The 26,674-nt window shown below is 66.2% G+C and overlaps 11 protein-coding genes across 11 annotated transcripts; 5 read left to right on the forward strand and 6 right to left on the reverse strand.

The window, feature by feature from the left end:
* Positions 1 to 143: 143 nt before the first annotated feature.
* EMIHUDRAFT_223703 (hypothetical protein) lies at positions 144 to 1,363 on the forward strand (the record flags this gene model as incomplete). Its single annotated transcript, XM_005791582.1, has 3 exons — positions 144 to 198; positions 771 to 832; positions 1,286 to 1,363. 3 exons carry the CDS (start codon positions 144 to 146, stop codon positions 1,361 to 1,363), a joined length of 195 nt encoding a protein of 64 aa, XP_005791639.1.
* A 2,179-nt stretch (positions 1,364 to 3,542) lies between these two features.
* EMIHUDRAFT_313005 (hypothetical protein) lies at positions 3,543 to 4,657 on the forward strand (the record flags this gene model as incomplete). Its single annotated transcript, XM_005791583.1, has 3 exons — positions 3,543 to 3,563; positions 3,935 to 4,195; positions 4,271 to 4,657. The coding sequence occupies 3 exons, from the start codon at positions 3,543 to 3,545 to the stop codon at positions 4,655 to 4,657; spliced, it is 669 nt and encodes a 222-aa protein (XP_005791640.1).
* An 844-nt stretch (positions 4,658 to 5,501) lies between these two features.
* Positions 5,502 to 5,879, reverse strand: EMIHUDRAFT_223705 (hypothetical protein; the record flags this gene model as incomplete). Its single annotated transcript, XM_005791584.1, has 1 exon — positions 5,502 to 5,879. The coding sequence occupies one exon, from the start codon at positions 5,877 to 5,879 to the stop codon at positions 5,502 to 5,504; it is 378 nt and encodes a 125-aa protein (XP_005791641.1).
* A 1,523-nt stretch (positions 5,880 to 7,402) lies between these two features.
* Positions 7,403 to 8,338, reverse strand: EMIHUDRAFT_223706 (hypothetical protein; the record flags this gene model as incomplete). Its single annotated transcript, XM_005791585.1, has 4 exons — positions 7,403 to 7,420; positions 7,492 to 7,731; positions 7,787 to 7,978; positions 8,099 to 8,338. The coding sequence occupies 4 exons, from the start codon at positions 8,336 to 8,338 to the stop codon at positions 7,403 to 7,405; spliced, it is 690 nt and encodes a 229-aa protein (XP_005791642.1).
* Positions 8,339 to 8,946: 608 nt separating this feature from the next.
* EMIHUDRAFT_223707 (hypothetical protein) lies at positions 8,947 to 11,556 on the reverse strand (the record flags this gene model as incomplete). Its single annotated transcript, XM_005791586.1, has 7 exons — positions 8,947 to 9,211; positions 9,242 to 9,381; positions 9,478 to 9,898; positions 10,179 to 10,253; positions 10,386 to 10,923; positions 11,101 to 11,179; positions 11,551 to 11,556. The coding sequence occupies 7 exons, from the start codon at positions 11,554 to 11,556 to the stop codon at positions 8,947 to 8,949; spliced, it is 1,524 nt and encodes a 507-aa protein (XP_005791643.1).
* A 1,423-nt stretch (positions 11,557 to 12,979) lies between these two features.
* EMIHUDRAFT_223709 (hypothetical protein) lies at positions 12,980 to 13,975 on the reverse strand (the record flags this gene model as incomplete). Its single annotated transcript, XM_005791587.1, has 4 exons — positions 12,980 to 13,024; positions 13,121 to 13,210; positions 13,328 to 13,573; positions 13,802 to 13,975. 4 exons carry the CDS (start codon positions 13,973 to 13,975, stop codon positions 12,980 to 12,982), a joined length of 555 nt encoding a protein of 184 aa, XP_005791644.1.
* Positions 13,976 to 17,275: 3,300 nt separating this feature from the next.
* EMIHUDRAFT_69971 (hypothetical protein) lies at positions 17,276 to 18,085 on the forward strand (the record flags this gene model as incomplete). The annotated part of the gene is made up of 1 exon (XM_005791588.1): positions 17,276 to 18,085. One exon carries the CDS (start codon positions 17,276 to 17,278, stop codon positions 18,083 to 18,085), a length of 810 nt encoding a protein of 269 aa, XP_005791645.1.
* Positions 18,086 to 18,850: 765 nt separating this feature from the next.
* On the reverse strand, positions 18,851 to 20,062 carry EMIHUDRAFT_223712 (hypothetical protein; the record flags this gene model as incomplete). Its single annotated transcript, XM_005791589.1, has 1 exon — positions 18,851 to 20,062. The coding sequence occupies one exon, from the start codon at positions 20,060 to 20,062 to the stop codon at positions 18,851 to 18,853; it is 1,212 nt and encodes a 403-aa protein (XP_005791646.1).
* Positions 20,063 to 20,850: 788 nt separating this feature from the next.
* EMIHUDRAFT_223713 (hypothetical protein) lies at positions 20,851 to 21,435 on the forward strand (the record flags this gene model as incomplete). Its single annotated transcript, XM_005791590.1, has 1 exon — positions 20,851 to 21,435. The coding sequence occupies one exon, from the start codon at positions 20,851 to 20,853 to the stop codon at positions 21,433 to 21,435; it is 585 nt and encodes a 194-aa protein (XP_005791647.1).
* A 978-nt stretch (positions 21,436 to 22,413) lies between these two features.
* EMIHUDRAFT_223714 (hypothetical protein) lies at positions 22,414 to 23,802 on the forward strand (the record flags this gene model as incomplete). Its single annotated transcript, XM_005791591.1, has 2 exons — positions 22,414 to 23,277; positions 23,476 to 23,802. The coding sequence occupies 2 exons, from the start codon at positions 22,414 to 22,416 to the stop codon at positions 23,800 to 23,802; spliced, it is 1,191 nt and encodes a 396-aa protein (XP_005791648.1).
* A 230-nt stretch (positions 23,803 to 24,032) lies between these two features.
* On the reverse strand, positions 24,033 to 25,654 carry EMIHUDRAFT_223715 (hypothetical protein; the record flags this gene model as incomplete). Its single annotated transcript, XM_005791592.1, has 3 exons — positions 24,033 to 24,307; positions 24,347 to 24,525; positions 25,209 to 25,654. The coding sequence occupies 3 exons, from the start codon at positions 25,652 to 25,654 to the stop codon at positions 24,033 to 24,035; spliced, it is 900 nt and encodes a 299-aa protein (XP_005791649.1).
* Between the last annotated feature and the right edge of the window lie 1,020 nt (positions 25,655 to 26,674).

Below are 26,674 nucleotides of genomic sequence, written 5' to 3' on the forward strand. Positions count from 1 at the left end.
CGTCTGTCTCGCTGGTCCTCGCCGTGCGCTGAGTCGGCTGTTCGCGTGTCAGGGCGTGTGGTGTCGGCTCTCGCCTCCTCGCAGCTCCTTCGCACCGTCTGGGGGGGCGACCCCCCCATCTTTGTTTACCGATGCGTCCTAGAATGCAAAAACGCATTCTGGACGCACTTTTCATCTCAAAGATACCATGTGTCTCGGGTACACAGGGCATTCTAGGATGCGATGGCTGTCCTGGAGATAGCCGCGCCGTGTCTTTTGTTACGCGTTCCATCTTAGACGCCACAAGCATCTATAGATGCACAGCTGTTCTGAGATGGCACTTGCATACTAGCTCACATTTTACTATACTTGGACAGGGAAGCGTCTCAGGAGACACCGTGTGTCGGGTGCACCGGGCACCGAGGGGGGAGCAGGGAGCCAGGGAGCACGAAAAGGCGGTGTGATCTCTCGGCACCCCCTGGGGGCCCTGCCTTGAGTGCTCGTGTGAGGTCTCTCCTCGCGGCCTGCCCCTCCTGGAGAACCAGGTTCTCAGCACCGCGCATGCATCTGCTCGCGCCACGAGCTCTGGGCGCAAAGACCAAAGTTGCATGCACTGCTTACGACGATCCGACGGCGACGCCGCCTCTCCCCCCCCACCAACCAGTTTGCGCGGCAGGTAGCGGGGCCAGTTCGAGGCTGAGGGCGTGGGCGTGCGCCTAGACACGGAAGACAGCGTACTTCCGAGAGTCGGCCAGCCGCGCGGTTTTTCTTGTTTGACTTGGCGATTTGAGGGACCGGGCATCCCGACTCGCTCCTGCTCCTGCTCCTGCTCCTGCTCCTCGCTCCTCGCTCGGTGAGCTGTCGCCCACCAGCGCGCGGCGACCGCGCGCACACCGTGCCCGCCGGCTCGCCGCCCTCCTCACCACCCGTCGGCGCTGTCCGCAGGCATGTGAGTCAGAACGGCGACCGCGCAGCGCGCACGGGTGTCTTGCTCGCCACCACCCTCTCGCCCCCGCTCCGTGACCGCCGCCGCCCGCGCCACCGCCGCCGCCAACACCGCCTCGCGCCTCGCGCCTCGCTCTCGCCGCCCCCGCCGCCCGCCCTCGACCTCGCGACGGCGTCCTTCTGGGGATCTGCGGGTGGCTTGCCCGCCTCGCCGCCGCCCCCACAGCGTGACCGCTTCCGCCGCCCCCACAGCGTGACCGCTTCCGCTCGATCGGTGAGCCGTCGCCCACCACGCGCGCTCTCACGGCGACCGCGGGCCGCTCATCGCCTCCGCCACGTCGCAGGTGTTTGATCTGGGCAGGAAGCGGCGCTGGTGACGGCAACCGGCAGCCACGTGCACGGAGTGCTAAGCGAGGTGCCTGTGTCCAAGTCTGAGTAGCCCGTGGCCGTGAGTGGCGTCAGGGGCAGTGTTCTGTGACTGTGTCCTGTGCGTGCTGTTCAGTGTGAGTCGGTGCAGCGGTGGGCCTGCTGCCGCTGCCACACGTGAGAGCCGCTGTCCGTGCCCCAGCACGTTGCGCGGAGAGGCTATAGGGCGCCCACCCACGAGTGCTCGGGTGGGCGCGCCGCGGCTGTGCGAGTAGTAGCGCAGCAGCCGCGGCGCACAGCCGGGGGCACGGCCCGCCGCGCAGCGCTCGCCACACCGATTTTCGTTTTCTTTTTTGTTTTTATACGTGCGTGTATTTCTTGAGATCCACACGCTGTTCAAAATATGCGCGCGTCTTCTGAGACACGCGCTGTTCACAGTATGCACCGCGGCGCGTCTTTTGAGACAGCAACGCCAATCGGAGATGCCGCGAGCAATTCGGGATGCGCGGAGCAACTAATATAGACTCGCGCATCTTAGGATGCTCGAGCATACCGAGGACAGCGAGCGTCTAAGTAGGAGGCCTACTAGACGCACTCTAATCCAGAGACGCATTCGGTAAACAAAGATGGGGGGGTCGCCCCCCCAGACGCACCTCGGTGTCTGTTGCCTGTGCGCTGTGCGGTGCTGTGAGTGCCACCAATGAAGCAATGTAAGAGCTTCATATACACTTAAAATATCGCCCCCAGGACGCGCAGGCGAAAAGCGAAAAATGGCGAAAATGCGGCCGAACACGGTACACGCCTCTGGCGTCTGGGAGTCCTCTCACCTCTTGGGACTGAGGGAGGGTGTAGAGGATGTAGAGTGTACGGAGCGATGTAGAGCTGTAGAGATGTAGAGCGCTCTGGAGCGCTGTAGAGCGCTGTAGAGCTCTACATCCGCCGCGTGACGAGGCGGGTGCGTTGTAGAGCGATGTAGAGGCCCTCTACAACGTGAAATCTCTACAACAAACTCTCACATCATAAGCGGCGAACGAGGCACGCTCGCTCTCCGACATGAGGCGCGTTGCACCTGCCAGTGTGCTGCCCTGGCCTTCTGTGTGCCCGCCCAATGGGTGGCAGGTGCCTCTGCTGCTGTGGCATGCCTCAGGGCTGCGGCTGGCCGGCGCCTCGGCGCGTCAGCTCGGCTCGGCGTAGCGATAGTGGCCAGCGCAACTCGCCTGGACTCAACGCTCAGCCAGGAGCTCCCGCACGCGCTGGCGCGAGTCATGGCGCATGCAATGCGTCTGAATGCTCGCCTCTCGCCTCGAGCAAATGCGACCGTCCTCGCAGCCGACAGTCCACCGCCTGCTAAAGAAGCACTGGTGCGACGAATGCGGCACCGGCGACGCATGGCAGGCTGGTCATGACGCAGTTATAGGGTGTTGTGTGCCGTCAGAGTGACTCTCTGTGTGTCAGGGATAGTCAGGGCCGTCCATCAGAGCTCCAGTAAGCTCGGAGACACCCCATTAGTGCGACTCGACCTCTTTGAGTCACTGCCTTCCCGGCGGTTTGGCTGTGTAGAGCCTCGACAACAAACTCTACAGCAAAATCGCGCTCTACATCGCTCTACAACGCACCCGCCTCGCGTCACGCGGCGGATGTAGAGCTCTACAGCTCTACAGCGCTCCAGAGCGCTCTCTACATCTCTACAGCTCTACAGCGCTCTACACTCTACATCCTCTCGCACCCTCCCTCAGCTCTGGGAACTGGGGTCTGGGCGGCGGCGTGTGGCCGTGGCGCGTGGGGAGCGAGGGAGCGTGAATGAACCCGAGTTCGGCGATTGAGCGCCTCCCTCTCTCTCCGGCTGCGCGATGACCGGTGCGGCCTCCGAGTCGGCGTCTAGCGCGCGCGATAAGGTTTTTGCTCGCCTTCCCTGGGACCCCGTGTTGCGTGTCAGCATTTAGGCTGTATATGCTTTTCCTCTCGCACCCCGTCTCTTTCCCTCTTCCTTTTTTCTCTACAGCACCCTCTCTTTTCCTCTCTATTTTCCCGGGGAAACCATCAAATTTTCCGGGCTCTGAGCCGAATCTGAGGCTGGTTTGGGCCCAAAATCAGCCAAATCGGCAAAATACCGGGTATTTTGCGGGTATACCTGGAAAAACCCGGGTATACCTGGAAAAAGCCCGGGATGCTGCCGGTTTCCTCGATTTTGCCTCAGATTTTGCCCCAGACCAGCTCTCAGACTCAGGGAGGGAAAGTCGCGAGTTTCCAGAATGGAGCACCAAACACCCTCTGTTTTCCCTGGAAATTTCCGGAAACGCAAATTTTTCCTTTTTGTTTGCCGGAAAAGTACATGTATGTACAGGCCAAGTCAGCATGTCTGACTGTCACTGTGCGATTTCGGGCCCGGGGTTGTGCGTATGTGTCTCCCCCCATCCCCAGGGCCTCCAGGGCTCGCACCTCACCCTCTCTCACAGACCAACGCACAGCGCCATTTGCGGTATATCCTTCTCAACAACAAGGCTGTGAAAAACCCACAGCCTCGTGTCCAAGCCGGATGAAGAAGCGCAAGGGCGCCGAGTCGGGTACGGATCGGAAGGCGAAGCGCGTCGACGTGCCGGCGGCCGCCGCCCCACCCGAGGAGCCGGCGTGCTCCACCTACGAGTCCGATGGCCGCGTCGCCAAGCAGCCGCGTGTGATTGTCGTGCTCGAGCGGGCGTGCCTCGAGACGGGCAAGGTGGGGTCGGAGCATGTGCTGCTCAACTCGGACGACCACGGCAACTTTTTGCGCAAGCACCAGCGCGACCCAGCCGCCTTCCGGCCCGACATTCTTCACCAGAGCATGCTGATGCTGCTCGACTCGCCGCTCAACAAGGCGGGCCTGCTCAAGCTCTTTGTGCGCACAGAGAAGGGCGTGCTGATCGAGGTTCCGTCCGGCCGACCCGGCCGACCCGCCCTCTCGCCGCGCGCTGACGCCCCGCTGCGCGCGCGACACCTGCAGGTCTCGCCGCAGATTCGGATCCCGCGCACGTTTCGCCGCTTTTGTGGGCTGATGACGCAGCTGCTGTTCAAGCTGTCAATCCGCGCGTCGAACGGGCCGCACAAGCTGCTCAAGGTGGTCAAGAACCCCGTGATCGACCACCTGCCGCCAAACTGCCGCCTCGTCAGCCTCTCCTACGGTGGGCGCCTCGTCTCGCTGCCACAGTACGTGCCGGCGCTGCCGCAGGACGTGCCGATAGTCTTCGTGGCCGGCGCGATGGCGCACGGCTCGGTGAGCCCGGAATACCCCGTCGACGAGACGATATCCATCTCCGAGTACCCGCTCTCCGCCGCCGCCGCGCTCGCGCGCCTGTGCACCGCCTTCGAGAACCACATCGGGATCCTGTGAGGTGGACGGGCGGCAATTGCCTCCCCCTTCTCGCCTATGCAAAAGAAAGAAAGAAAGCCAAATGTGTTTCTTCCTCGAGCGCTGTAGCAGAGAGCGCTCGCCGCCGGGCAGCGCTTCTGCTCGAACGGGAGCTGGGGCGCCATGGGCTTCGCCGCGTGCACGCTGGGCGGCAGCGCCTTTGGCGTGTGGACCATGATCTACTGCAACGCCCTGAGAAAAGCGCCGTATTTCCACCGTGCGCTCCAGCCCGCCTCCGCGCCGGCTTCCGCCCCCCGACCACGCCCCGATCGCGCCCGCAGGGCCGTGGGAGCACGTGCTTGCCGCCGGCTTCTTCGCCTACCTGGCGAACCGCACCTCCACCCTCAGCGACTTCCTCGGCGAGCGGCTCGATGCAGGCGTCATGGAGCAGCTCAAGCAGAACCAGGCGCGCACCGAGACGCGCACCGCCCTGCCGCGGCCGTGCTGCTAGCTTGAGCAGTCGCCGAGCATCGCTGGCCCCGCGTGTCCGTTGACCCCCCTGGACCCCCGCTGCCGCAGGGCAAGTTTGACGAGAAATACAAGGCAATCTTGGGCGAGAAGGGCTACAAGAAGATCTTTGGTTGAGGGGGCGCACGCATAGCATGGCGTTGCCGGGGCTCAGAAGCAGCCCCAGGTCTCTGTCTCGTGGAGTATTGTCTCAAGATTGTGTTATCCGACGCTGGCCGAACCCCGCGCTCCGCGGCGGGCGCGGCCCGGGGCGGCGGCGGGGCCGGGGCGGCGGCGGGCGCGGCGCGGGTGGCAGAGCGAGCGGGCCGAGGCGGCGTTCCCTGCTTCATCGGCGCGGGGGCGCCGCTTTTACGAAAAATCACACACCGAACCGCGACCGCATCTCCAGCTGGAGCGCTCGCTCCCGCACCCCCCTCGGGTCGAGCGACTTCGCGAGCTGCGCGCACGCCGATCCTCGGTACAGCTCCCACCAGCCAGCTTGCGCCGCCGCGCGCGGCTCCGCCCACACGGCAGCGGAACCTTCGCCCTCCCCGCCCTCCCCGCGCCCTCCTCCCTCCGCAGCTGCGCGCCGGTCGAGCGCCCAGTAGCGGCGGCCGCTCCGGTCGACGCCGAGGCTCTCGGTGCGGACGCAGAGCTGCGCCATCGCCGCCCTACGCCGGCGGTCGTCGTGCTCGTCGTCCTCTGCGTGGGCGAGAGCGGCCAGCGCGACGTGCGCGTCGAGCACCTCCCTCGTCATCCAGCGGCAGCCCTGCCCCTCCCCCCTGCGAGGCCCGACCCCGTCGGCGGAGGAGTCGCCGACCAGCAGCGCCGCGTGCGCGAGCTCGAGCGCCGAGAGGAGCTGTTCACAGCGAGGAGGAGTGAAGAGACGCGGTACACGCCTCGTCAGCCGGGAGGCACACTCGGCCTCGTCGCGGCTCGCTCCCTCCACCGCCTCGCGAAGGGCAGCCTCCGCGCCGTCGCGCCGCGCCGTCGCCGCCTCGCGCCGCCTCCGGAGCTCGTCGCGCAAACGTGCCGTCCTGGCGGCGTCGCCTCCGGCGCCTCCGGCGCCGCCGGCGAGCTCGAGCTCGAGCTCGACCCCCTGCTCTTAATTAAGGAATTTAAGGGCTAATTAAGATATGAGCTCGAGCTCGCCCCCCTGCTCTTAATGAAGGAATTTAAGGGCTAATTAAGATATGAGCTCGAGCTCGCCCCCCTGCTCTTAATTAAGGAATAATTTAAGGGCTAATTAAGATATGAGCTCGAGCTCGACCCCCTGCTCAGTGGCGCGCACTGCATCCGTCGCCTCTCGCGGTGCGTGAGCTACGAGGACAGTGGAGGCTGCGAGGACAAGAGTGTGCCACGAGGCAGTGGACTGCCCGACATGTCCGTCGAAGACCGTCGAGTGCGTGTCTTTGAGAGTGCTTGCTAGAGGGCTACCGCGACCGCACCTGCGCGACCTCCGACGCGGTGAGCTCGGCGCGCGACACCACGAGCGCGGGCGGGCCGAGCACGCCCGCTGCAGCCAGCCGCGCGACCACACTCTTTGCGCGCTGCACCAGCGCGTCGCCCTCCGCCTCCGCCCTGCCCCCCTCCGCCCTGCCCCCCTGCCCCTTGCGCTTGCCTCGCGGCTTGAGCTCAAAGTGCTCCTCCACCGCCGCCCGAACCGCCTCGCGGGCCCGCCGCCGGCCGCGCCTCGCGTCCCGCCCCTCCACGTCCAACTCCTGCCACCGCCGCTGCTGCGCCTCGGCGGCGGCGGCCGCCGCCGCCGTCTCGGCGGCGGCGTTGACGAGCAAGCCGAGGAGAGCTAGCTTCGCGTGCGGCGAGAGCCGGCTGTAGGTGGAGGCGAGGGCGGCGGGCGGCGCCGCCAGCAGCGGCTGGACCGCCTCCTGCAGCGCCGAGCGTTGGAGGAACGACTCGACCGCCGAACCGCTCCCCTCCTTCTCGGAGGAGGGGCGCTGTTGCGCGCCTCCGCGCGCCTGACCCCGCGCGGGCTGTGGACCCAGCGGCCGCGCGGCGCGGCGTCGGGAAGAGCGACGCGCTGCCGCCGGGGCAGAGGCGGCAGCACCGTCAGAGGCGGCCGGCGGCGCGACGCCCGCCGCCGCGGTGTCCGCTGCAGCCCCTCGGCTCGGTGGCGGGGCTCCGTCGCCGCCGGCTGCCTCTGCGGGCTCCGCGGCCTCTGCAGCCTCTGCGGGCCGGGGCGGCGAGTCTTCGATGGGCGGCATCTCCCCCCGCGCCCACGAGTCTGCCAGGCGAACCGCGCTCGCCGCGGCGACGGCGGGCCTATGGCGCGAACGGCGTCTCTTCACAGCGCGCGTCCGGGGCGGGAGCAGCTCCGCGCGGGATGGCGGGCTCCAATCCGCAATGCCAACCTCGGCCGGAGCAGGCCGGCGCGGCCGCTCGCGGCGCAGCAGACGCGGGGGCGCGATGCAGGAGAGGAGGCGATACTCGACCGCCCCACCCCCCTCGAGCAGCAGCTCGACCGTGGCTGCCGTCTCGTCCAGGGCCATGGTGTGCAGGCCCGATCGCTCGTCGAAGCCAACCAGCACTCCGGTGGAGGGGTGCGGCTTGCCGCCGCCGCGGCGGTCGTGCTCACGCCGGAGCCGCCGCGCCTGTGGAGGGTGGTGCGGGGCATGCAACGGTGCGAGAGGAGCTAGGGCGCTGCACGGCGGGCTGCGGGGGGGCCTGCGCGTGAAGGCTGTCGCCGAGGTTGTCAAGGGGCTCCCAAGTGCTGCTGCCCCTCGAGTAGCCAGCCCACTTGACGAGCCACTCCTCCCGCCCCGCCTGGCCCGGCTCCTGCCGCCGCCGGAAGCCGACGAGGCCCTCGACCGCCCACCCGCCAGCCCCCACCGGCGCTGCCTCCGCCGACGCCAACGGCGCCTCAGCCGGCTCCTCCTCCTCCCCCTCCTCCTCCGCTTCAGGGAGAGACGGCGACGAGTGCGTGGGCTGGCTCATCAGCGCAGAGATGCGCCAGCCGACGAGCTGAGAGCCGCGCAGGACGCGCTGCTGCGGCTCCTCGTCCGCCCCACCGACCACTGCGCTGCTTCCCTCTGCGCTCGCTGCGCCGCCGCTTCCTGGCCTGTCGCGCGGCTCGTCCCTCGGCTGCGCGTCTCTCGGCCACCACCCGCTCGCCGCCTCGTCCGCCAGCAGGAGGTGGAGCAAACGGACGTGCAGCGCTGCCAGCTTTTGCGGCGGCACTCCGCTCGTGTCGTCGAGCATCGACACCAAGCCCTGCAGCCCACACACCTGAGGCAAGCTGAGCGCCTCCCCGAACGCGGCGACAAAGTCGGCCACGGCGAGGAGCGGCCCAGCCGCGCTGCAAGGTACTCCTCCCAACGCAGCACCGAGCTCGCTCGGCGCAGGCCGCGGGCCCGGGGCCGCCTCCCCAGTCAGGGATGCCATGCGCGCCAGCCTACCGGTCACGCGGCGGCGACTGGTGACCGCCTCCTCCCCCTCACCCCCCCCCCCCTCCCCTGCCGCGGCGCGCTCGACGCCTAGCGTCTGGAACCGCCGGCGCGCCGCCCCACCCCTCCGCCGCCTCCTTTGCGCGCCTACCCCGGCGTGGGACAGGGAAGCGACTCACAGAAGCGCCGTGCGGGCCCCTCCTCCTCCTCTTGCGATGGCGCGCCGCCGCTCCGCCTCCGCCTCCGCGGCCGCCGCCCGCGCCTCCTGCGCTGCGCGGTGGCCCGCCTCAAGGTCGAGCTTGTAGTGGCGCGCAACCTAGCGGTCGGTCATCCGCCATTATTGATGAATCAGCTGATGAGTAGCCGGTGGCGGCGCGCAACCTCGGCTCGCTGGCTACCGCTCCACTATCAGCTACTGCTGTGCTACTGCTGGGCAGCCTCGGCCCGCGAGCGAAAGACGCGCCCCGTGGCCGAGTAGTAGAGGAAGTAGTCGCCCGCGACCTGCGTTGGGTCGGGGCTGGGGTGAGGGTGAGGGCTGGCGACTTGGTCGAGAGGGCAGGAGAGGCCCGCCTTTCCGCCGGCGGGGCGCACGCACAGCTTGACCGACCAGCCCGCGAGCACAGAGTCGCCCTCGCCGCCGCACTCGACGAGGAAGGAGCGCAAGTTCTCGAGCTCCTCCTCCTCGCACCTAACGACCCCTCACCGCGGCCCCGCTCACCGCCGGTGCCCCCTCTCCGAGCCCTCCTCCTCCTCCTCCGCCTCGCGCCGTGGGCCGCGGTGCCGGGCGCGCTTGGCCGCCGGCCCTTGCTCGCCCGCCGCGGAGCGCCTCACGCACGCCGCGAGATCCGACGCGAGGCTCTCCTCGAAGGCGAGCAGCCCGGCGTGCGCGAGCGGCGAGCCGCCGCCACCCGCCGCCCCGCGGCCAGCCCCGCCGCCCGCCCGGCCCTCGGCCACCGTAGAGTGCAGGCGGACGTAGAGTGCGCGCACGTCTGCAGCGAAGGCGGAGACGTCCTCGCCGTACCCGCCCCCGTCCAGCCGCGCGCGGATCTCGCCCAGAGAGGCGCCGCCACGAGAGGCCTCCCCCTCGGGCGGCGAAGAGGCCGCCTCGAGCACCCTCCCCTCCGGCCTCGCAGAGACGGACGCGAGGAGCGCGCGCCCGAGCCTCGCAACCTCGTGGGCGGGCAGGGTCGCCTTGAGGCCGGCGGGCAGGGCGCAGAGCGCGAAACCACCGCCGTCTCGCTTGCCGCCGCCCTCGGCCGGCTTGCCCGCCCGCAAATGCTCGCACACCCGCCGAGCGCAGGGCTGCTTGAGGGTGCCGGGGCCGCCAAACTTTGCCATGTCGCTGCACGGCCTGCACTGGCCGCAGTCGGTCGCCCTGCAGTTTGCGCACTCGCCGCACCGGCTCCGCCGCTTCGAAGGCGTGCTTCGCTCCTCCGCGCTGCGCGGCGGCGCCGCGCCGCCAACCTACGGGCGGCAGGCGGACGGTAGGCGAGCCTCTCCACACACTCGAGAGGGCCATGCCCGCGTGGTGGGCGGGCAGCCAGCCTCGGCGTGCCAGTGCGAGTCGGCGAGCACCCAGCGCGGCCGCAGCACCTCAGCGCCCACCCACCTGTTCACGGCACACTGCCGTGAAGAGGCACTGCTCCCGAGGCGACCGCAGCACGATCCTCGCCCACCGCTGCCGCTTGTATAGCTCGGAGCTGACGAGGAAGGAGGCCTCCGCGGGCCGGCTCTCGAGCAGTCGCACCTCCCACCAGCCGTCGTCGTGCAGCAGGGAGAGCAGCTTGCCGGCGGGAAGCTGCGATGGGAAGCCCGGCGGTGGCGGCGGCGGCGGCGGCCGCAGGAGGCGGGTGCTCGTCCACTCGGTCAGCAGCGGCGCCTCGCCGTCTCCGCCGCCCTCCTCCTCCGCCTCGACGCAAAAGGCGGCGTACTGCACGAGCGCCTTGCCTTTCCGCAGCTGCAGCACCTTGCCTCCGTACAGGCTGCCACGCAGCCCCTCCTCCCCCATCTCGACCTCCACCTCGGCACCCGCCGCCAGCCAGTCCGGCGGCTGCTCAACGTCCACGCGCGCGGGCATGGCCGGCCTGCCGGCCGCGGGCGAGCACCCGCCGCCGCTCAGCTTCGGCAACCTCTCCGTGGTTTCGCCGGAGCCACGGCTTGCCTCGCCGGCCGACTTCTCGGCAAGGACTGCCGCGCAGTCATGCTGCTTCTTCTTCGGCAGGAAGCCGCACGTGCCGCACTTGTACTCGCGGACTTGTACTTCCGCTGCACCGCCGCCGCTCGCCGCCGCACCAGCTGCGGAGCCGGACTCCGCCGCCGCACCGCCAGCCTGCTCGAGCCAGCAACCCTGGACGGCATCCCACACCTTTGGTCGCCCGTTCTCTCCGTGTGGCGCGCGGCCTCGCGGACGGCCGATCGGTGCGCTGCTGGAGCTGCGGGAAGCTGGTGCTGCGGCAAGGCTCGCTGGTGCTGCGGCAGGATTGGCTGAATCTGCGGCAGGGCCCACTGGTGATGCAGCGGGACTCGCTGATTGCAACTGTGGGACTGCGTCTGCGCGCGTCACTTCTGGCTCCGAACCGCCCGACTGCGACATGTTGTCGTCGTACGCCGCCCTTTCCTCTTCTCGTCGCTGCCGTGTGACCCCTGCCACAAGCTCCTGTTGACGCGATCACGGTCGGTCCACACAGGTCACAAAAAAAGAATAACGTCTGATCGCTCAGCGGAGCTGGGAATAGGACCGCCGCGAGCGGCGTGGCGTGGGGCCCCTCTGCGCCGGGGAGGCGATGTTGGAAAAAAGAAACAAAGAAAACAGACAACCCAAGGGAGGGATGGGAGAACGGCACGCCGCCACCACACAGGGATTTTAAGGAGAGGAGTGTGATGCGATGTTGGAGCTAGGACGCAAGCGTCCGTCGCCTTTTTCAAACTCGGGGCCCACTCCGCTACGCTCCGACCCGAATTTGGAGGGCCTATAAAAGTTTAAGGTATTGCTGCGCAAAAGGGGAAGACACTCCACGCACAAAGTACATGCATACTTCCTCTTAGGCGGACCCTCCCGATGCCAGGACGCATCTAGTGCTAGTGTCGCTTTAGGAAATGCGGCGGCGAATGGCAAAGCGCATAAAGAAAGTCGGGGTCGCAGAGAGCGTCGCGCAGCAGTTGAGCATGCTCGTGCGTTGTTTAGGACGCCACGCCAATTATCTGCGCGCCCATCTGTTGCCTGGCATCCCCTGCGAATTCGTCGCTCGTGATCAGCTCCGCCGCCGCTCGTAGCAACCAGTGCCGTGTCGAGATGAAGCTCCGCGACGACGCCCGTGGACTGCACGCGCAGGGAGAGGCGCACGAGCTCCCGCACGGCAAGCGACTTCTCGGCATGCGCCGCCTGACGCCTGTCGGCATCCCATTCTTGCAAGCAAGCCACATTTCTACCGACCGCGTATTTGGTCGACGGGACGGACGTTTTGGTACGTTTTGGCACCAGCTGAAGGCTTGCACGGACAAGAGCCCGTTGCCAACCGCACTTTTGCCAGAGCCTCGCGAATCAATTGGCCTCCGCTCGGGTGTGAACATATTCGCTGCGGTCAGAATGGGCCTATCCCGATAGAGCAGGCCGGCTGCGGCTCCTGATGTACCTCCGCTTTTGGGTGGCGGTCGCGCGCTGCCGACGGCGCTCGCCGGCGCTACGGCGCTCGCGGCGCGCTCGTGGCGTTCAGGGCGGCTCGCACACGCACACGCACACGCACACACACACACACACACACACACACACACACACACACACACACACACACACACACACACACACACACACACACACACACACACACACACACACACACACACACACACACACACACACACACACACACACACACACACACACACACACACACATGCACAGACACACAGCCCCTTCCCCTCCCCCCTCAAGGGCGAGGACACGCACAGGCCGCACCTCTAGTGAGGCCCGCATAGTATGTGGGAGACTCGTGCCGCCGCCCCTGCCACCCCTGTGTCAGTGTGCCTGTGGTAGGAGAGACTGCCAGCGACAAGCTGGAGGCAGGTCGCTAGACTGAGATGAGACCGCCAGTGGATGTGGGAGTCCACCGCGCACCGCGCTGCGAGCCTGTCGTGTCCCTTGTCAGGAGCAGGAGAGCCCCACCTGTCCCCCTGATCGTTCTTCCAAAATCCTGCTCGTGCAGGTGGGGACCCTGTCCTCGTCCCATCCCTCGTTTGGCGTGTCTGTTTTCTTTCTTTCTTTCTTTCGGCATATCCCTTCAAGATATGTTTTGGGGGGTGCCTCCTCGAGGTCAACAAAAAAAAGTCGGTGCATCCCTTGGGGGATCTGTTTTCTTTCTTTCTTTTTCCCAGTGCGCGCGTCCAGAACTTAGAATATTTACGCGACGCTTAAGTCTCGCCGGCCCCCGCCCTCTCTACACGCGTCGCACGCTGCCGGTCATTGGCGGCCGGAGAGCAGCGCCTCGGCGCCGGTGGCGCGCGCCTCGCACATGAGCGGCCAGCCGAGGATGCCCTGCACCCACGGCGGCGGCGCCCCGCCCGCCGCGAACTCCGCGGCGGCCGCCGGCTCGTACTCTACAAACTCGCCCACAGAGAGGGCTCGCTCGGCCGGAGGCACCCCCCTCGAGACGGCGAGCGAGGCGAGGTCGAGCCGCCAGACCGCCTTCTCCTCGAGGTCGACGAGCGTGCCGGTGCCGCTGCTCGCGTCGAAGCCGGAGCACCAGCCGAGCCGCCGCCCGCGCGCGGCGGCCGCGTCGCTGTGCAGCCGGGCGGCGGGAAGCGCGACCGACAGCTCGACGGGCGGAGCCTCGTCGAGGAGGCGCACGGCCTCCACCTGCGTGAGCAGCCCGTACGGCGCGCCCGCCGCCGACGCCAGCTCGCCCGTCACCTTGAGGTACTCCTCGTCGACGTACGACTGCAGCTTTGCGCGCCGCTCCCCGCGCCGCCGCACACGCTCGGCGGCGCGGTCGGCCGCATACCCCTCCTCGGCGCTGAGGACGTCCGCGTCCACGGGCGCGGCCCGGGTCGCGAGCTCCGCGGGTGGATCCAGAGGCCGCCTCTGCGATGCTGCCGGCGCCGCGGCGGCCGGCGGCGCTGGCGTGGCGGCGGCCGGAGGCGATGGCGTGGCGGCTGACGCGGTGGCGGCCGGCGGCGCGGCTGGAGCGGCCGACGCGCGGCGCGGCCCTCTCCTTGGCGCGTCGATGATGCCCTGCGCAGACAGCTCGATCCGGCGGACGAGGTCCGCCTTCTTTCCGCTCACCTTGAGCCCCTTCGCCTTGCAGACCGCCTTGAGCTCGTAGACCTTGAGCTCGGCGAGCGTCTTGCCTGCCGCCGCCGAGGCGACGACGGGAAGCGGCACGCGGCGGGTGGCGGGGAGAACGCGCGCCAGCGGCGGCGCGAGCGCGAGCGCCGCGACGAGGCACACCAGCAGCATGTCGAGAGGGCGCGAGCCCAGCAAAAGAAAAGCCGGTCGCGCCAAACGAGGGGTGGGAGAAGACTGCTGGATCATCCCCACCTGCACGGCAGGATCTTGGAAGGACGATCAGGGACAAAGGGGAACGGGGACGGGGAGCGCATCACGCCGACACGGAGGGGCTGGGCGGCGCGCTGTTTCGTTTGCGCTGGAGCCGGTGGGAGAAGGACTGGATCCCCACCTGCAAAACGGGATGGAAAGGACGATCAGGGACACAGGGGAACGGGAGCGGGGAGCGCATCGCGACACGGAGGGTGAACCTTCTTTTCTACCAGGCTAGGATTGAGAGCAGCCTCGCTCTCAATCCTAGAAGTCGAAGGATTGTGAGCAGCACTCCTCGCAATCGTAGCATCTCTGTGCGATTGTGAGCACCCACGCTCGCAATCCTACATCTTCTAGGACTAAGAGCAGCTCCGCTCACAAGGTGACTGGTGACGCTTACGATACTACCAGCGCGCTCACAATCCGAGCAAGCTCTAGGGTTGCGAGCAGCTTAGCTCACAATCCTGGCTATATGCCTCCGAATTCGAGCAGTAGCGCTCGCAATCCTACGTCTTGTAGGACTATGAGCGGCTGCGCTCACAATCGTACCAAAGATCCAAGGACTGCTAGTTGGCTAGCAGGCGCACAGAGGGCGCTCCCAATCGCTCCAGCCGCGAACGCTTGTGAGTGAGCGCTCACAGCGCGCCGGGGGGGTCTCCTCAATCCAAACAGTGATCGCACCGATTGCGAGGGGACCCGCTCGCAATCCTAGAAGTCGTAGGACTGTGGGCGGTGTCGCTCGTAATCCGCGAAAGTTCTAGGATTGCGAGCGCTACTGAAGGCCCCCGCACGGGGGGTCCCGGCCGACGTCATGCGCGTCCGCCAAGGGTCCGGGGTCGCCCAGGCAAGTGGCCCAAATCCGATGAGTTTTCCAGGTGTGAACAGCAGCTGAGAGGTGTGAATTCATCCCAGGCGGGGTGCGGGGCGGTAGCCCCGCAGAGAAAATTTTGCGTGCTGGGGCACTGAGATCGCAGTTTTATTAGTCCACGTCGGATGCCAGCTGCAGCTGTTTCGAAGATACGCGGTGCCGCATTTGAGCATGAATCAGCGACCTTTCTGCTGGCATCACGCATAAGAGAAGCCGAGAGGCACAAGGTCCTCCAATTTGCCGGATCAGCAGCGCGGTCTGGAGCGTGGTTGTGGCGTATGCATTTGCCCCCAAGCAGGCCAAGCTCGACCTCGACCGCGACCGCGCCTCTGCCGCCCTCCCCCCTGCGCCCGCCGCAGCTGGCCTTGCGTCCGGCGTCGCTGCCACCGGCCCCGCCGGCCTTGCGCACGGCGCCGCTGCCACTGGCACCGGCACCGGCCCCGCCGCTTCTGACACCGCCGCGTCCGCGGCGCCCGCCGCCGACCCGCCGACGGAGTCGCCGCTCACAAGTGCAACACCAATGCTCGAGATCGGCACGAACGTTGTGATCGCCACGTACGACAGCGCGGGTAGGTTCGACTGGTGGTGCGGCCGCGTGCAGCAGATGCTCTGCAAGTCGGGCGGCAAGAGGGGGAGCTACGTGCGGACCTATCTCCCCGTGCCGTTCGACGAAGCTAAGGCAGCCAACTATAAGATCCACTGCAACTTCTACGCCAAGTCGGGCGCGGACGGCGACTACACCTTCAAGTACAACGTCGACGATTCCGCCCCGTACCACATGGAGTCGGTGCTCGGCCTCCTCGACCTCAACCTCCCCACCGACGAAGGAGTCTATGTGCCGCGCGATCCACAGGCCGGCTGGAAGTTTGACGAGGCGCTTAAACTGATCACGCCGGCCGCGGACTCTGCTCCCCACCGCAAGCGGGCGCGGAGTACCGCCGACGACCCGAGGCTGGCGGCTCCTCTGGCGCGAAGAAGCGCGCCCTGACGGTGACGCTCAGACGCAAGGGCGGGACGCTTGGAATCTCTGTCGACCCCGACAACCACCAAATCACCAACGTGGTCGAGGGTGGTGCTTGCGACACCGGTCCGCCGGGCTTTGCGTGGGCGGCGACTTCATCGCCGAGGTCAACGGCAAGTCGACGACCGGCAGCTCCTTTGGCAAGCTGCTGCCTGCTGCAGCGACGGCAGAGATTAGGCTGCGGCTCATCCGAGTGCAGGTGGTTGATCCCGGCGCCATCACACCGCCGCGGCGGGCGCCTAGTATCAGTGCCCCCCCCCAGGATTGAGGCTCCCTTCACGCCGCCGCGAGAGGACCCGGCGGGCCCGGGCGGAAGCTCTGCAGACAGCCAGACCGCTCCGCGCGGTCGGACCGACTTTTTTCAGACTTGACTATTCTGGATACTGAGGGTATGTGCTGCTAGATCTCACTGAGCTGAGCTCATATCTGCCCTCAGTATCCTGTTTTGGGTTCGGGAATGCCTTCAGTATCCTGTTTCCGTGTACGGAGGGCCGCGTCCGGACGCGCATGACGTCGGCCGGGACCCCCCGTGCGGGGGCCTTCGCGCTACTGCTCGCAATCAGAGGCATGTTCCTAGGATTGTGAGCCAAGCTGCTCGCAACCCTATAGAGTTTGCTCGGATTGTGAGCGCGCTGGTAGTATCGTAAGCGTCACCAGTCACCTTGTGAGCGGAGCTGCTCTTAGTCCTAGAAGATGTAGGATTGCGAGCGTGGGTGCTCACAATCGCACAGAGATGCTACGATTGCGAGGAGTGCTGCTCACAATCCTTCGACTTCTAGGATTGAGAGCGAGGCTGCTCTCAATCCTAGCCTGGTAGAAAAGAAGGTTCACCGACACGGAGCTCGGAGGGGGCTGGGCGGGAAAAGAAAGAAAGAAAACACGCAAGCAAGAGAGGATGGGAGCGTCGGGTCGAAGTCGTCTTCTCTAGAGAATACGACCCCCTTCTGGTGTCGACCGCGCCCCCCGCGGGGGCTCGGCCGAAGAAAGAAAGAAAGAAACAAAAAGCCAAGCGAGGAAAATCGAGGACGGCACGCCGCCACCACAGGGACTTTAAGGAGAGGAGTGTGGTGCTAGCCGTCGCCCACCCTTGGGCGTCTGCCTCTTCCTCTCTCTTCGCAGTTTGGCCGAACGGGGAATTCACGCTGCGCGGATGTTTATCTTGCCCGCTCCGGTGGTGAGCCTGTGTGTGTGCCAGTCCGCGCCAGTCTGCGCCCTTGTCGTGCCAGTGTGCTGTGAGAGAGGCTTGTATCTTAAGAAATCTTGCCCGCTGGAGCAGCCCGCCCGCTCGGCTTGCTTGTGAGCAAGAGCCACCGCTCACTGGGTCTGCCCGATGCTCTCGGTCGAGAAGAACGTCTACATGGCCCGGCTGGCCGAGCAGGCGGAGCGGTACGAGGAGATGTGCGCCCACATGAAGGAGGTCGCGCTCGAGATGGAGCCGCTCGGGATCGACGAGCGCAACCTGCTCGCGGTCGCGTTCAAGAACGTGACGGGCGCGCGGCGGTCGGCGCTGCGCACGATCGTGGGCATCGAGCAGCGCGAGCGCGAGCTGCTGCACGCCGGCGACCGCGGCGCGGCGCGGCGGCTGCGGCACGCCGAGGCGTACCGCCGGCGGGTCGAGGCGGAGCTCGATGAGGTGAGCGGCGTCGTGCTCGGGCTGATCGACTCGCGGCTCGTGCCCTCGAACCCGGGGCTGCGCACGCAGCAGGAGCAGGAGGACGCGGAGGCGCAGGTCTTCTACCAGAAGATGCGCGCCGACTACCACCGCTACAAGGCCGAGGCGGGCTCGGCTGAGGAGCATGCGGCGCTGGCCGAGGCGAGCTACCGCGCGGCGTCCAAGGTGGCGCAGACCGGGCTGGCGCCGACCCACCCGGTCCGCCTCGGGCTCGCGCTCAACTACGCCGTCTTCCTGTACGAGGTGCCGCAGCACTCAACCGAGGCATGCGAGCGCGCAAAGCAGGCCATCGACGACGCGATCGCCGAGCTCGACTGTGCGGCGAGCCTCGACGCGGCGTCGTACCGCGACTCGACGCTCATCATGCAGCGGCTGCGGGACAACCTCGTCCTGTGGGGCCGCGAGGGCGGCGCCGGCGCGCGCGCGGAGGGTGCCACTTTGCACTTAGCGCGGGGTCCGCTCACGTAAAAGTATCGAGTACATACACACGAACACTACAGACTGTACCGGGAGGTCGCGGCCCGCGCGAGTGCCCTATTGCCTATGTTTCGTAAAAGTCGAAGTGCTCCAAAAGAGAAGAAGACGCTTCTGAACAATGGGGGAAGGGCAAGACGTAGACGAAGCCGACCGGCAAGAGATGTCTCCAACGCAAGATGACTAGTCAGATGTATGCCGGCACTCTTGTCTCGCTCTCTCTTGTGCCCACTGCCCACTGCCACACACGCGCCGTTTTCTCCAATACTGCCGTTATTAGGCACAAACCCGCCTCTGAAGACACATCTGTAAGTCTGGTGCACTGGCAGGGGAGCCATACACTCGCATAGGGGGCGCGTGCTAGCTGACTGTAGCCAGCTTCCCGGCCTCCGGCGTCTACCGGGAGCCTCCCGGACCATCGACCTCGGGAGCTCTCCCGCACCGTTTAAGCGTTTAAGACCGTTTAAGGAATCGGCGGCCCAGCAGCTCTTAAAACCTGCCATGGCAGGTTTTAAGCCGTTTAAGCCGCAGGCGCCCCAGAGGGCCCACCCTCTTTTAAGCCTAGGCGTAGGGGTACCCTAAGAGGCCCCAGTGGGCGTCCGAGGGGGGGGTCCTGAAGGGCTACATAACGTACAAGTTTGTTAGAGCCGTACCGCACTTTAGCTCAATCACATTTTAAAGGTTCCACATTTTAAAGTCCAGTGTGCATATTAACGACAAGTGAGCGCGGGACTAGCAACTCTTTGAATGAAGACTCTACTACAAACTGCCGCTCTCCTCTCGCGCGAGCAGCTCGCGAAGCCGGAGAAGCACCATGCGTAGCCTGTCTGTGGTGCTCTCCGTGTCGAGTAAAGGCTGTAGGTCCAGCCCTGGTTCCTTGAGCACAATCCAAATCGAGTAGCTCAGCCGCTGCGCACGCCGACGCAACGGGTAGTGGCGATGCGCTGGGATGAACGGCGCGGGGTCATTCTGGTAGCTGAGCGTGGTCTGCGAGCGGCGCCTGGTGGCGGCCTTGCGCAAGTCAGCGGCAACGGTATCGAGAATAAAGTCGTCTGGCCAGCCGCTCTCGGGAGGCGGAGGCAGCAAACCGAGCAGCTGCTTTGGCGCGGGTGCTCCGGTGCCGCCGATCAGCGTGGCCCGGTTGGCAGCAAAGCGCCGGAGGAAGCCGTCCAGCTCGAGCCACACCTGGAGTTCCAGGTCTTGCAGCGCGCGCTCGCTCTCGGCCTCGGCCTGCATTGCGTCATCCGATACTTCGAGCATAGCTTCGCACGCCTCAAACGCACGCCGCACCGCCGCAGAGCGGGCATGACTCATCGTGAACGCCGCGCCGCCGCCCAACTCTGCGTGCGATGAGCTTGGAACTCCCTCCTGCATGCCATCTAAGGCGGCGGCCGCCTCAAGAGCTGCCGAGAGCGCGAGCGGCGCGCCGCGGACTGCCAGCTCCGCGGCGGATGTATCGAAAGGACAGAAGGCGGGATACATTCCCGACGAGATTGCCAGCTGGATCGGATACGTCGTTTCGTGCTCGTACGCTCGCCAGCTCCGCTCCTCTGCGAGAGCCAACGCCATCTGCAACCGCTTTCGTGCAGACAGTCCTAGCAAGTCGAGGGCGGCTTCGCCCAGAAATTGGCTCCTGTTCCAGTCTATGCGTCTGGCCTCACACGAGAGCAGCGTCTCTGCATCTGGCAGCCACTGCACGTCCGCCCGCGCATACGGGACCGACTGGGTCTCTCGCAGCACGGCAGCGCGTCCGATACCCTGAGCGAGTAGCTCGAGCCTTCCGTCCTTGCACCGTTCGACGTCCACTACGTGCATGAGTGTTCCGATCAACGAAGCCTTGGGCCCATGGGCGCCGCCGTACTCCTGCGGCAGCGCATACTCCTCGTTGCCGAGATTCTCGATGCTCGGCTCCGGAAGCTGAGCGTGCAGATACAGCCATGGCGGCTCTGTTGAGAGCAGCGTCTCAAACATGAGGGTGTACTGTGGACGGTGGACGTTCAACATCGTCTGCTGATGAGGTAAGAAGATCATCGACCATCGTGCGATCGGGAGATCAGGAATCAGCCCAGGCTGGGCCGCCACTTCATCATCGCTCGCCGGCGTTCCCACATAGAACAGACGCCGGATCGCGTCCACACGTTGCGGATCGAGCTGCAGCGTGACTGGTCGGCTTCGCTGGCGGCAGCATGAGGAGGGTATACGAAGCGAGAGCGCACCTGTGAGTGCTGTGAGTGCGAATGAGACGAGCATGCCAACGTGAGTGCTGTTGAACTTTATGCCGCATGTCCATGTGGGACTTGCAGAATCCCCAGCCAGGCCCCCCCTCGCACCTCAACCTTCCCCAGCGCACAGCGCGAGAGGACGTATTTTCTTCTAAATAACAAGGCTGTGAATGGCGACGCGCGAAAACATCAACAACGCTGCTCGCAACATGCGTGTCGCGCACTCATTCATGACCGGTCTCAATGAATGTCCCACCCTAGGTCCCACCCGCCACCCCCCTGCGCGAGGGCCTTCTAGGCCCGCGGGTATAGTCTCACGCTTTGCCATCCGCCGGCCGGGTGGGGCTTGCACGCGCCCCAGCGGTCGCCCCGGATCGGAGGAGTCCGCCGGCGACACCGCGTGTCTTTTTCTTTACATGTTAAAAATGGTTCGACCCAAGGAAGAAGCCACGCACGGGACGTAAAAGCGATCTCCGGCAAGGGCGGGCAGTCCGCCGCTAAAGTTTGGGGGCGCGCTCTGCTTTGCAACTGACCACGATGGACATTTTCGCGGAGAATCCGGCTGACATGTTTCCGGAGAACGACCATGCCGAGAGCGGCGACGACGTCCTCGCATCCATGTTCCCCGAAATCGAGAGGGACGTGCTCCGGCAGCTGCTCGACTTCCACGAGGGCTCGGTCGAGCGGACTGTTGACGCGCTCCTAGGGGAGGGGGCGGACGCCGAGTGCTCCCAAGATGCCGAGATCGCACGCCGAATGTCGGAGGAGTTTGACGCCGAGGCCATCGCCGAGGCGCAAGCCCAGGTCTCTGCTGAGCTCCGGGCAGCAGAGGCGGTCCGGCGGCCGCTTGGCAACCGCACAGCGGCAGCAGCCAAGCAGCTTCTGGAGCGTCTCCGAGCCGGGGGGCTTAGCCAGCAGCGCGGCGAAAGGCTGAGCGCCGCCCTCCTCAGCACTCACGAGTCGCAGGGCATGGCGCCCCTCCCGATGTCGGACGACCTGCCGGCTGACTCTCTCACCGGCCCATATGACCCGACCGATCCGGCCGACCTGTACAGCGCGCGCCTGTCGCGTGCGCGCGAGTCAAACCGCTCCTCGCGCGAGGAGCGAGCCCTGGCCCTCTGATCAGGGCTCGCCGGCGCGCAGGGCTCTGGTCACCGGTCAATGCTCGGTCGGCTTTTCCCGCCACCGCTGCTTACGGTTGGCGTGGCGACAAAAAGAAAGGGAGCTCCGTGCGAGCTGTGTGGACGAGTCATAGGACTAGGGACGAAGTCTCGCGAAGTGCCTTTGCAACGCAGTGCCTCGTTTCCATACCCAGGACACGAGATGACAGCGGTCTGTGTGCTGTGTGCTGTGTCCTCATCAGCAGTCAACAGTCGTCGCTCACCACGTCTGTCACACTTCTGTGCATTTACATTTTCGGACTTTGAACCGCCGTAAAAGCATTGAGCTTGACCGCCGCCGCGCAACGGAGAGCGGCAGCGTGCGGAGACTACCGGTACCGCCAAAACCCAAAATGTGAGACTGAAAAGACGGGATGGACGCCCTTTCTTTTTCCTAGGTAAAAGGCAACTCACGCCAAAGATTTTTGAAAGAAAGAAAAGAAAGAAAACAGACAACCCAAGGGAGGGATGGGAGGACGGCACGCCGCCACCACACAGGGATTTTAAGGAGAGGTGTGTGGTGCGCTAGCCGTCGCCCACCCTAGGGAGTCTGCCTCTTCCTATCTCTCTTCGCAGTCTCTCGCCGATTCTCGCTGCAATCTTCATGCCACCTCGCGGTCGTCCCACCCTCGTCGTTCTCTCCCTTGTCACTTCCTCCTCTGTCGCGTTGTTCTCTTCTGCCTCGTCCTGCGACGCAGCCGCCTGCCGGTCCCTTGTTCTCGCGGCTTCTTTCGCCTTTCGGCGCAACTCCGTCCTCCTCGCGGCGTATCCTGGCCCTCGAGTCTATCGAGCTCCCCTCGCGCAAGGACCACATTTCTGACTCCCACTCCGATCATTTGCCTACAGGTCATGTTGTTGCTCAGGTCCACTCTCCAAAGATTTTTGTGCAGGGTCGAAGAAATCACATGCGTCTCTCTCGATAGTCCTGATGCGGGCGCCGATGGCGAAGGCTGAGGCGAGCATGACACAGCCTAGCCTCGTCGGTGTTGGTGCTGGCACCGCAAAATTCTCGGCCGCCGAATGGCATCGTCGCCGACGTTCCCAGATCCTCGCCGCGCACCCGGAGGTGCGTGAGCTGGCTTCCGAGAGGGACGAGTGGGTCTCTGCGCTGGGCCTCCTGCTGCTGCCTTGGTACGGGTCGGTGCTCCTCCACTCGCCCGACATGCCGCCGCTCGAGCTTTGCCTGAACGCCTTTGGTGTGGGCAGCCTCCGAGCGAATTGGGCAATCTATTGCGGACATGCCATCTCGCACGGGCGCTGGCGCCGGCTCGCCGGCCCGTTTGGCACCGCGCGCTTCAACGCGCTGCTCGCAGGCGTCAACGTCGGGCACGTCTTCCAGGTCGTCCCGAGCTACTGGCTGCTGCACCACTCTCACCACACGCGGCTCGGCTCGCTGCCGCTCCTCGAGGCGCGCGAGCGGGCGAGGCGCGGCCGTCAGACGGACGGCGACCTGGGCATCGCCACGAGGCTCTTCTCGCCTCCGGCGCGCAAGTACAGACTCGTCCTCGACCGCAGCGGAGCCGAGCTACCACGGCAGGGCGAGGGCGAGCACCAGCTCCTCAACCTGCTCGTGCACGCCGCCGCACCGCTCGCCTTTGCGGGCTACGTGGCGGCGGCGCTGCGCGCGGACGACGGCGAGGGCGCCAGCGCGGCGCTGCGGCGCAGCCTCGCCCTGCAGGCGGGTGCGCAGCTCGCCTGCTACATCTGCGTCGCCGCCTACTGCTCCCTGGCGCACTCGGCCGCGCCGCTCGCCTTCTACCTCGGCTCGTCCGCTGTGTGGCTCTCGCCGCTCAACCCGAACTGGGTGTGGACGTGCCCGCATGTGTGCAGGCCGCCGCCGCCGCCGCCGCCGCCGCCGCCGCCGCCGCAGCAGCAGCAGCAGCAGCAGCAGCAGCCGCAGCCGCAGCCGCAGCAGCAGCAGCAGCAGCAGCAGCGCGGCGAGGGCGGTGGAGGTGGCGGGGGCGGCGAGGGCGGCGGGGGCGAGCATCGGCAGGCTGCGGAGGCCATGGAGGCGCCGCCGCTCCCGCTCCCGCAGCCGACCGTCTCCTTCTACACGCCGCGGAACGCTGCGGGCGCAGCGCTGGACGCGTACCTCGGCTTCGAGAATTACCATGTCGAGCACCACGACTTTCCCGAGATGCCGATGTACCTCCTGCCGAGGCTGCGCCAGATCGCGCCAGAGGCGTACGACTCGCTGCGGGCCATGCCCATCCTCGAGCCGGCCACGTGGGCCGAGCTGCTGACGGGAGACTTCTTCTACGCCTGCCAGGACAGGACTCTGCTGGGGCGCGAGAGGCGAGCAGGCGAAGGCAGCGATGAACGCTCTTGAGAGAGCGCTAACCGCCAATCGCTCCAGGTTACCTCGCGGCGTGGGTCGAAATCCAGGGGAAATTACATGTGGAAACGGGAAGGTGGAAGAGGCTTCCAGTGGCACTGCGGCGGCAGTGGAACAACGCGAAATATGTATATGAGCCCCCGCGCCCCGGGATCTCGTCTGGTTCTTAAAATCCGCCTCTCGTTTTTTCTGCCGCGTGCACCCGCATTTTTGTTCCCATAATGTCATAAGCCGCCGCTCGCAGCGCGCCGCTTGACGGCTTCGTACACGCAAAAGAAGAGGAGGCCGGAGGGCGCGTACTGCGCCGCCCGCAAGCCGGCGCCGCGCATGAGAGCCGTCGGCCCTCCCTCCTCCGCCGCCACCCTGCTGATCGCGTCGACCACGCCAGAGAGGTTCGCCGCAGCGCCCGAGGCGGTGAAGATGCGCTGCGTCTGCAGCCGCGTGTTGACGAGGTCGAGCGGCGTCGTGAGCAGCGCGGTGAGCGCGCCGGCCGCGGCGCCTGCTCGCGGGAGGCGGGGTGTGAACAGACGCTGTTCACGCCCGCGCCGGGAGCGGCTCTGGAGCCGCGCGCCCGAGAGCGCCTCTGTCGCTGGCAGTCTAGCCGGGCGCAGCGCGGAGGCGGCGAGCGCGTAGAGGCCGAAGTGGAGCGCGTTGTACGGCACGTTGCGAGCGAGCGTGGAGCCGAAGCCGCGGTACAGGCCGGCGACGCCCTCGAGCCTACCGCACCGGCAGCGTCCCTGAACCTTCTCGGAACCTTCGCGGCGCAAGCACCTCCTATCGTGCTCCTCTCGGCGTATCTCGGCGCCTCAGCGTCGACGCGAGGGCGAGGCGAGGCGTGGTGTAGCCTCGCACCTGCAGCAGCGCGGGTCAGTGCGGAGGGGCCAGCAGCTGGGCGCGGTGCTATCACCGCGTGTGGAGGGGCCTGCAGCTGGACGCGGTGCTTGAGGCCCTCGAAGGGCACGCCGACCTGCGGCACGGGGGTGCGAGGTGTTGAGTCTCCTCCTCCTCGTCACCACCCATGCCCTAACTCGTGTTCATCCCCGCCCTGCAGTGGTGGTACCCCGGGGGGGGGCGAGAGGTGTGAGCACGCTCGCTGCTCGGTGCAGTGTGCTCTCACGGGAGCACGACGGACCAGCGCGTCAGTACGAGGGAAGACAGCCCACGTGCTGCCTCGAGCGCTAGGGTGGACACTACAGGAACATCCGCATCTACGCCCGCCGGCCGCCGCCGCCGCCACCGCGCCGCACGTGCCAGCACACACCTGGGCGGTCGAGGCGGCGGGGTGTGACGTACGAGTTAGAAGCACGCAGCGGGGTGCCTCCCGACTCTGCTGGTGTGGAGGTGCAGTGTCTCCTTTGTGGCCGGTGGGAGGAAGGCGTTCGGGTGGCACGGCTCAGAACCCCAGCGCAGCACTCCCCAGGACGAGGCGAGGAGCCTCGGTCGGAGAGAAGATTAGCATTGTGCGCGGCTCATCACTGCCGTGCGCACCGGCGAAGAGCGAGCCGCCAGACAGGCAGAGGGGGTGGGCGGGAGGCGGGTGAGATCTTTCTGGGCGCGCCTTGACCAGCGCCGCAGAGATAGCGAACCGCGCGAGAGCAGCCTCGCACAGGTAGAAGGCGGTGTGAAAGAGCAACGCGTACGGCAGCATACCAAGGGTTGCCAGCACACTCCCAGCGTAGACGTCGCGGATCGCCGCCGGCCTCGCTCCCTCAAGCGTCTCGCGAGGCACAAGGAGCGGCCGCCCCACCTCTCGGCGTGTGACGAGTGTGTCCAGAGGGTAGAACGCCAGCGTCTTTGCTGCGCCGGCCGTCATGCCGGCGGTGATCTCCGTCGCGAGAGGGTGCATTCTTGGTGGACGTCTTGCTACTCGGAGAAGCGGAGCGGGGTGGCGGGAGTGGCAGAGCTGGAGCTCCCAATAACGCACGGGCCCTCAGCAGAGCTGGGAAGAGGACCGCCGCAAGCGTGGCGTGGAGCGGTTGTGCATCCCTCCGGGGGCCCCTCTGCGCCGGGGAGGCGTTGTTGGAGGCTAGGACGCAAGCGTCCGTCGCCCTTTTTCAAACTCGGGGCCCACTCCGCTACGCTCCGACCCGAATTTGGAGGGCCTGAAAGTTTAAGGTGTTGCTGCGCAAAAGGGGTCGGACACAGGGCGCAGCTCATGCTAAGAGCTAGAAGGGGAGATGGAGAGAACAACCACCCTGTCCCGTTATTGCGTACACCAACACCACAAAGCTCTCTCTCTCCTGCTCCTCACACTCAGGGGGCGGTCACGACTACCGAGTCCCTAGAGTCTAGCTGCCACGTTCAAAACCAGGACGGCGACAGTGATGGTGCTATCACGGGCATGATCAGGGGAAAGTGGAGCGGGGGGGGGCGAGCGTCAGCCAGCCAGGTGATAGTAGAGCAGGCGCTTTGTGGGTGGCGGTGGGCGGCGGCGCTGGGTGGCCGGCCGAATCGTTAGCTGAGCTCCTCCCTCAAGCTCGATCACGCATGACGCACGTAACCTGACAACGTCGGCGAGCTTCTGGATCAGGTTAGGTTGCTGGAGCACCTCCAACTCCTCCTCTGAGTCAGACACGCCAACGTCGACGACTGCGCCCTCCTCCTCCTCCTCCGATTCGCCGACTGCACCCTTCTCCTCCATGGGCTCGATCCGATTCCGCAGCGTGTCGTCCTCAGCGGCGGTGCTGCGCGGGAGGCGGCCGCGGGCACGCTGGGCTCGATCAGCTTTCCCTAGCACGGATTTGGCGGACGTCGCGGCTTCAATTTTACGATGTCTTGAAACCAGCTGAAGGCTTGCACGGCCCAGATCACGCAGTTCGTGCACGGTATTCGGATTTTGCTATTTGTTCGTGTGGGGGTATATTGC

This window comes from Emiliania huxleyi, assembly GCF_000372725.1.
Source record: "Emiliania huxleyi CCMP1516 unplaced genomic scaffold EMIHUscaffold_111, whole genome shotgun sequence".
In the NCBI taxonomy this organism is placed as follows: domain Eukaryota; phylum Haptophyta; order Isochrysidales; family Noelaerhabdaceae; genus Emiliania; species Emiliania huxleyi.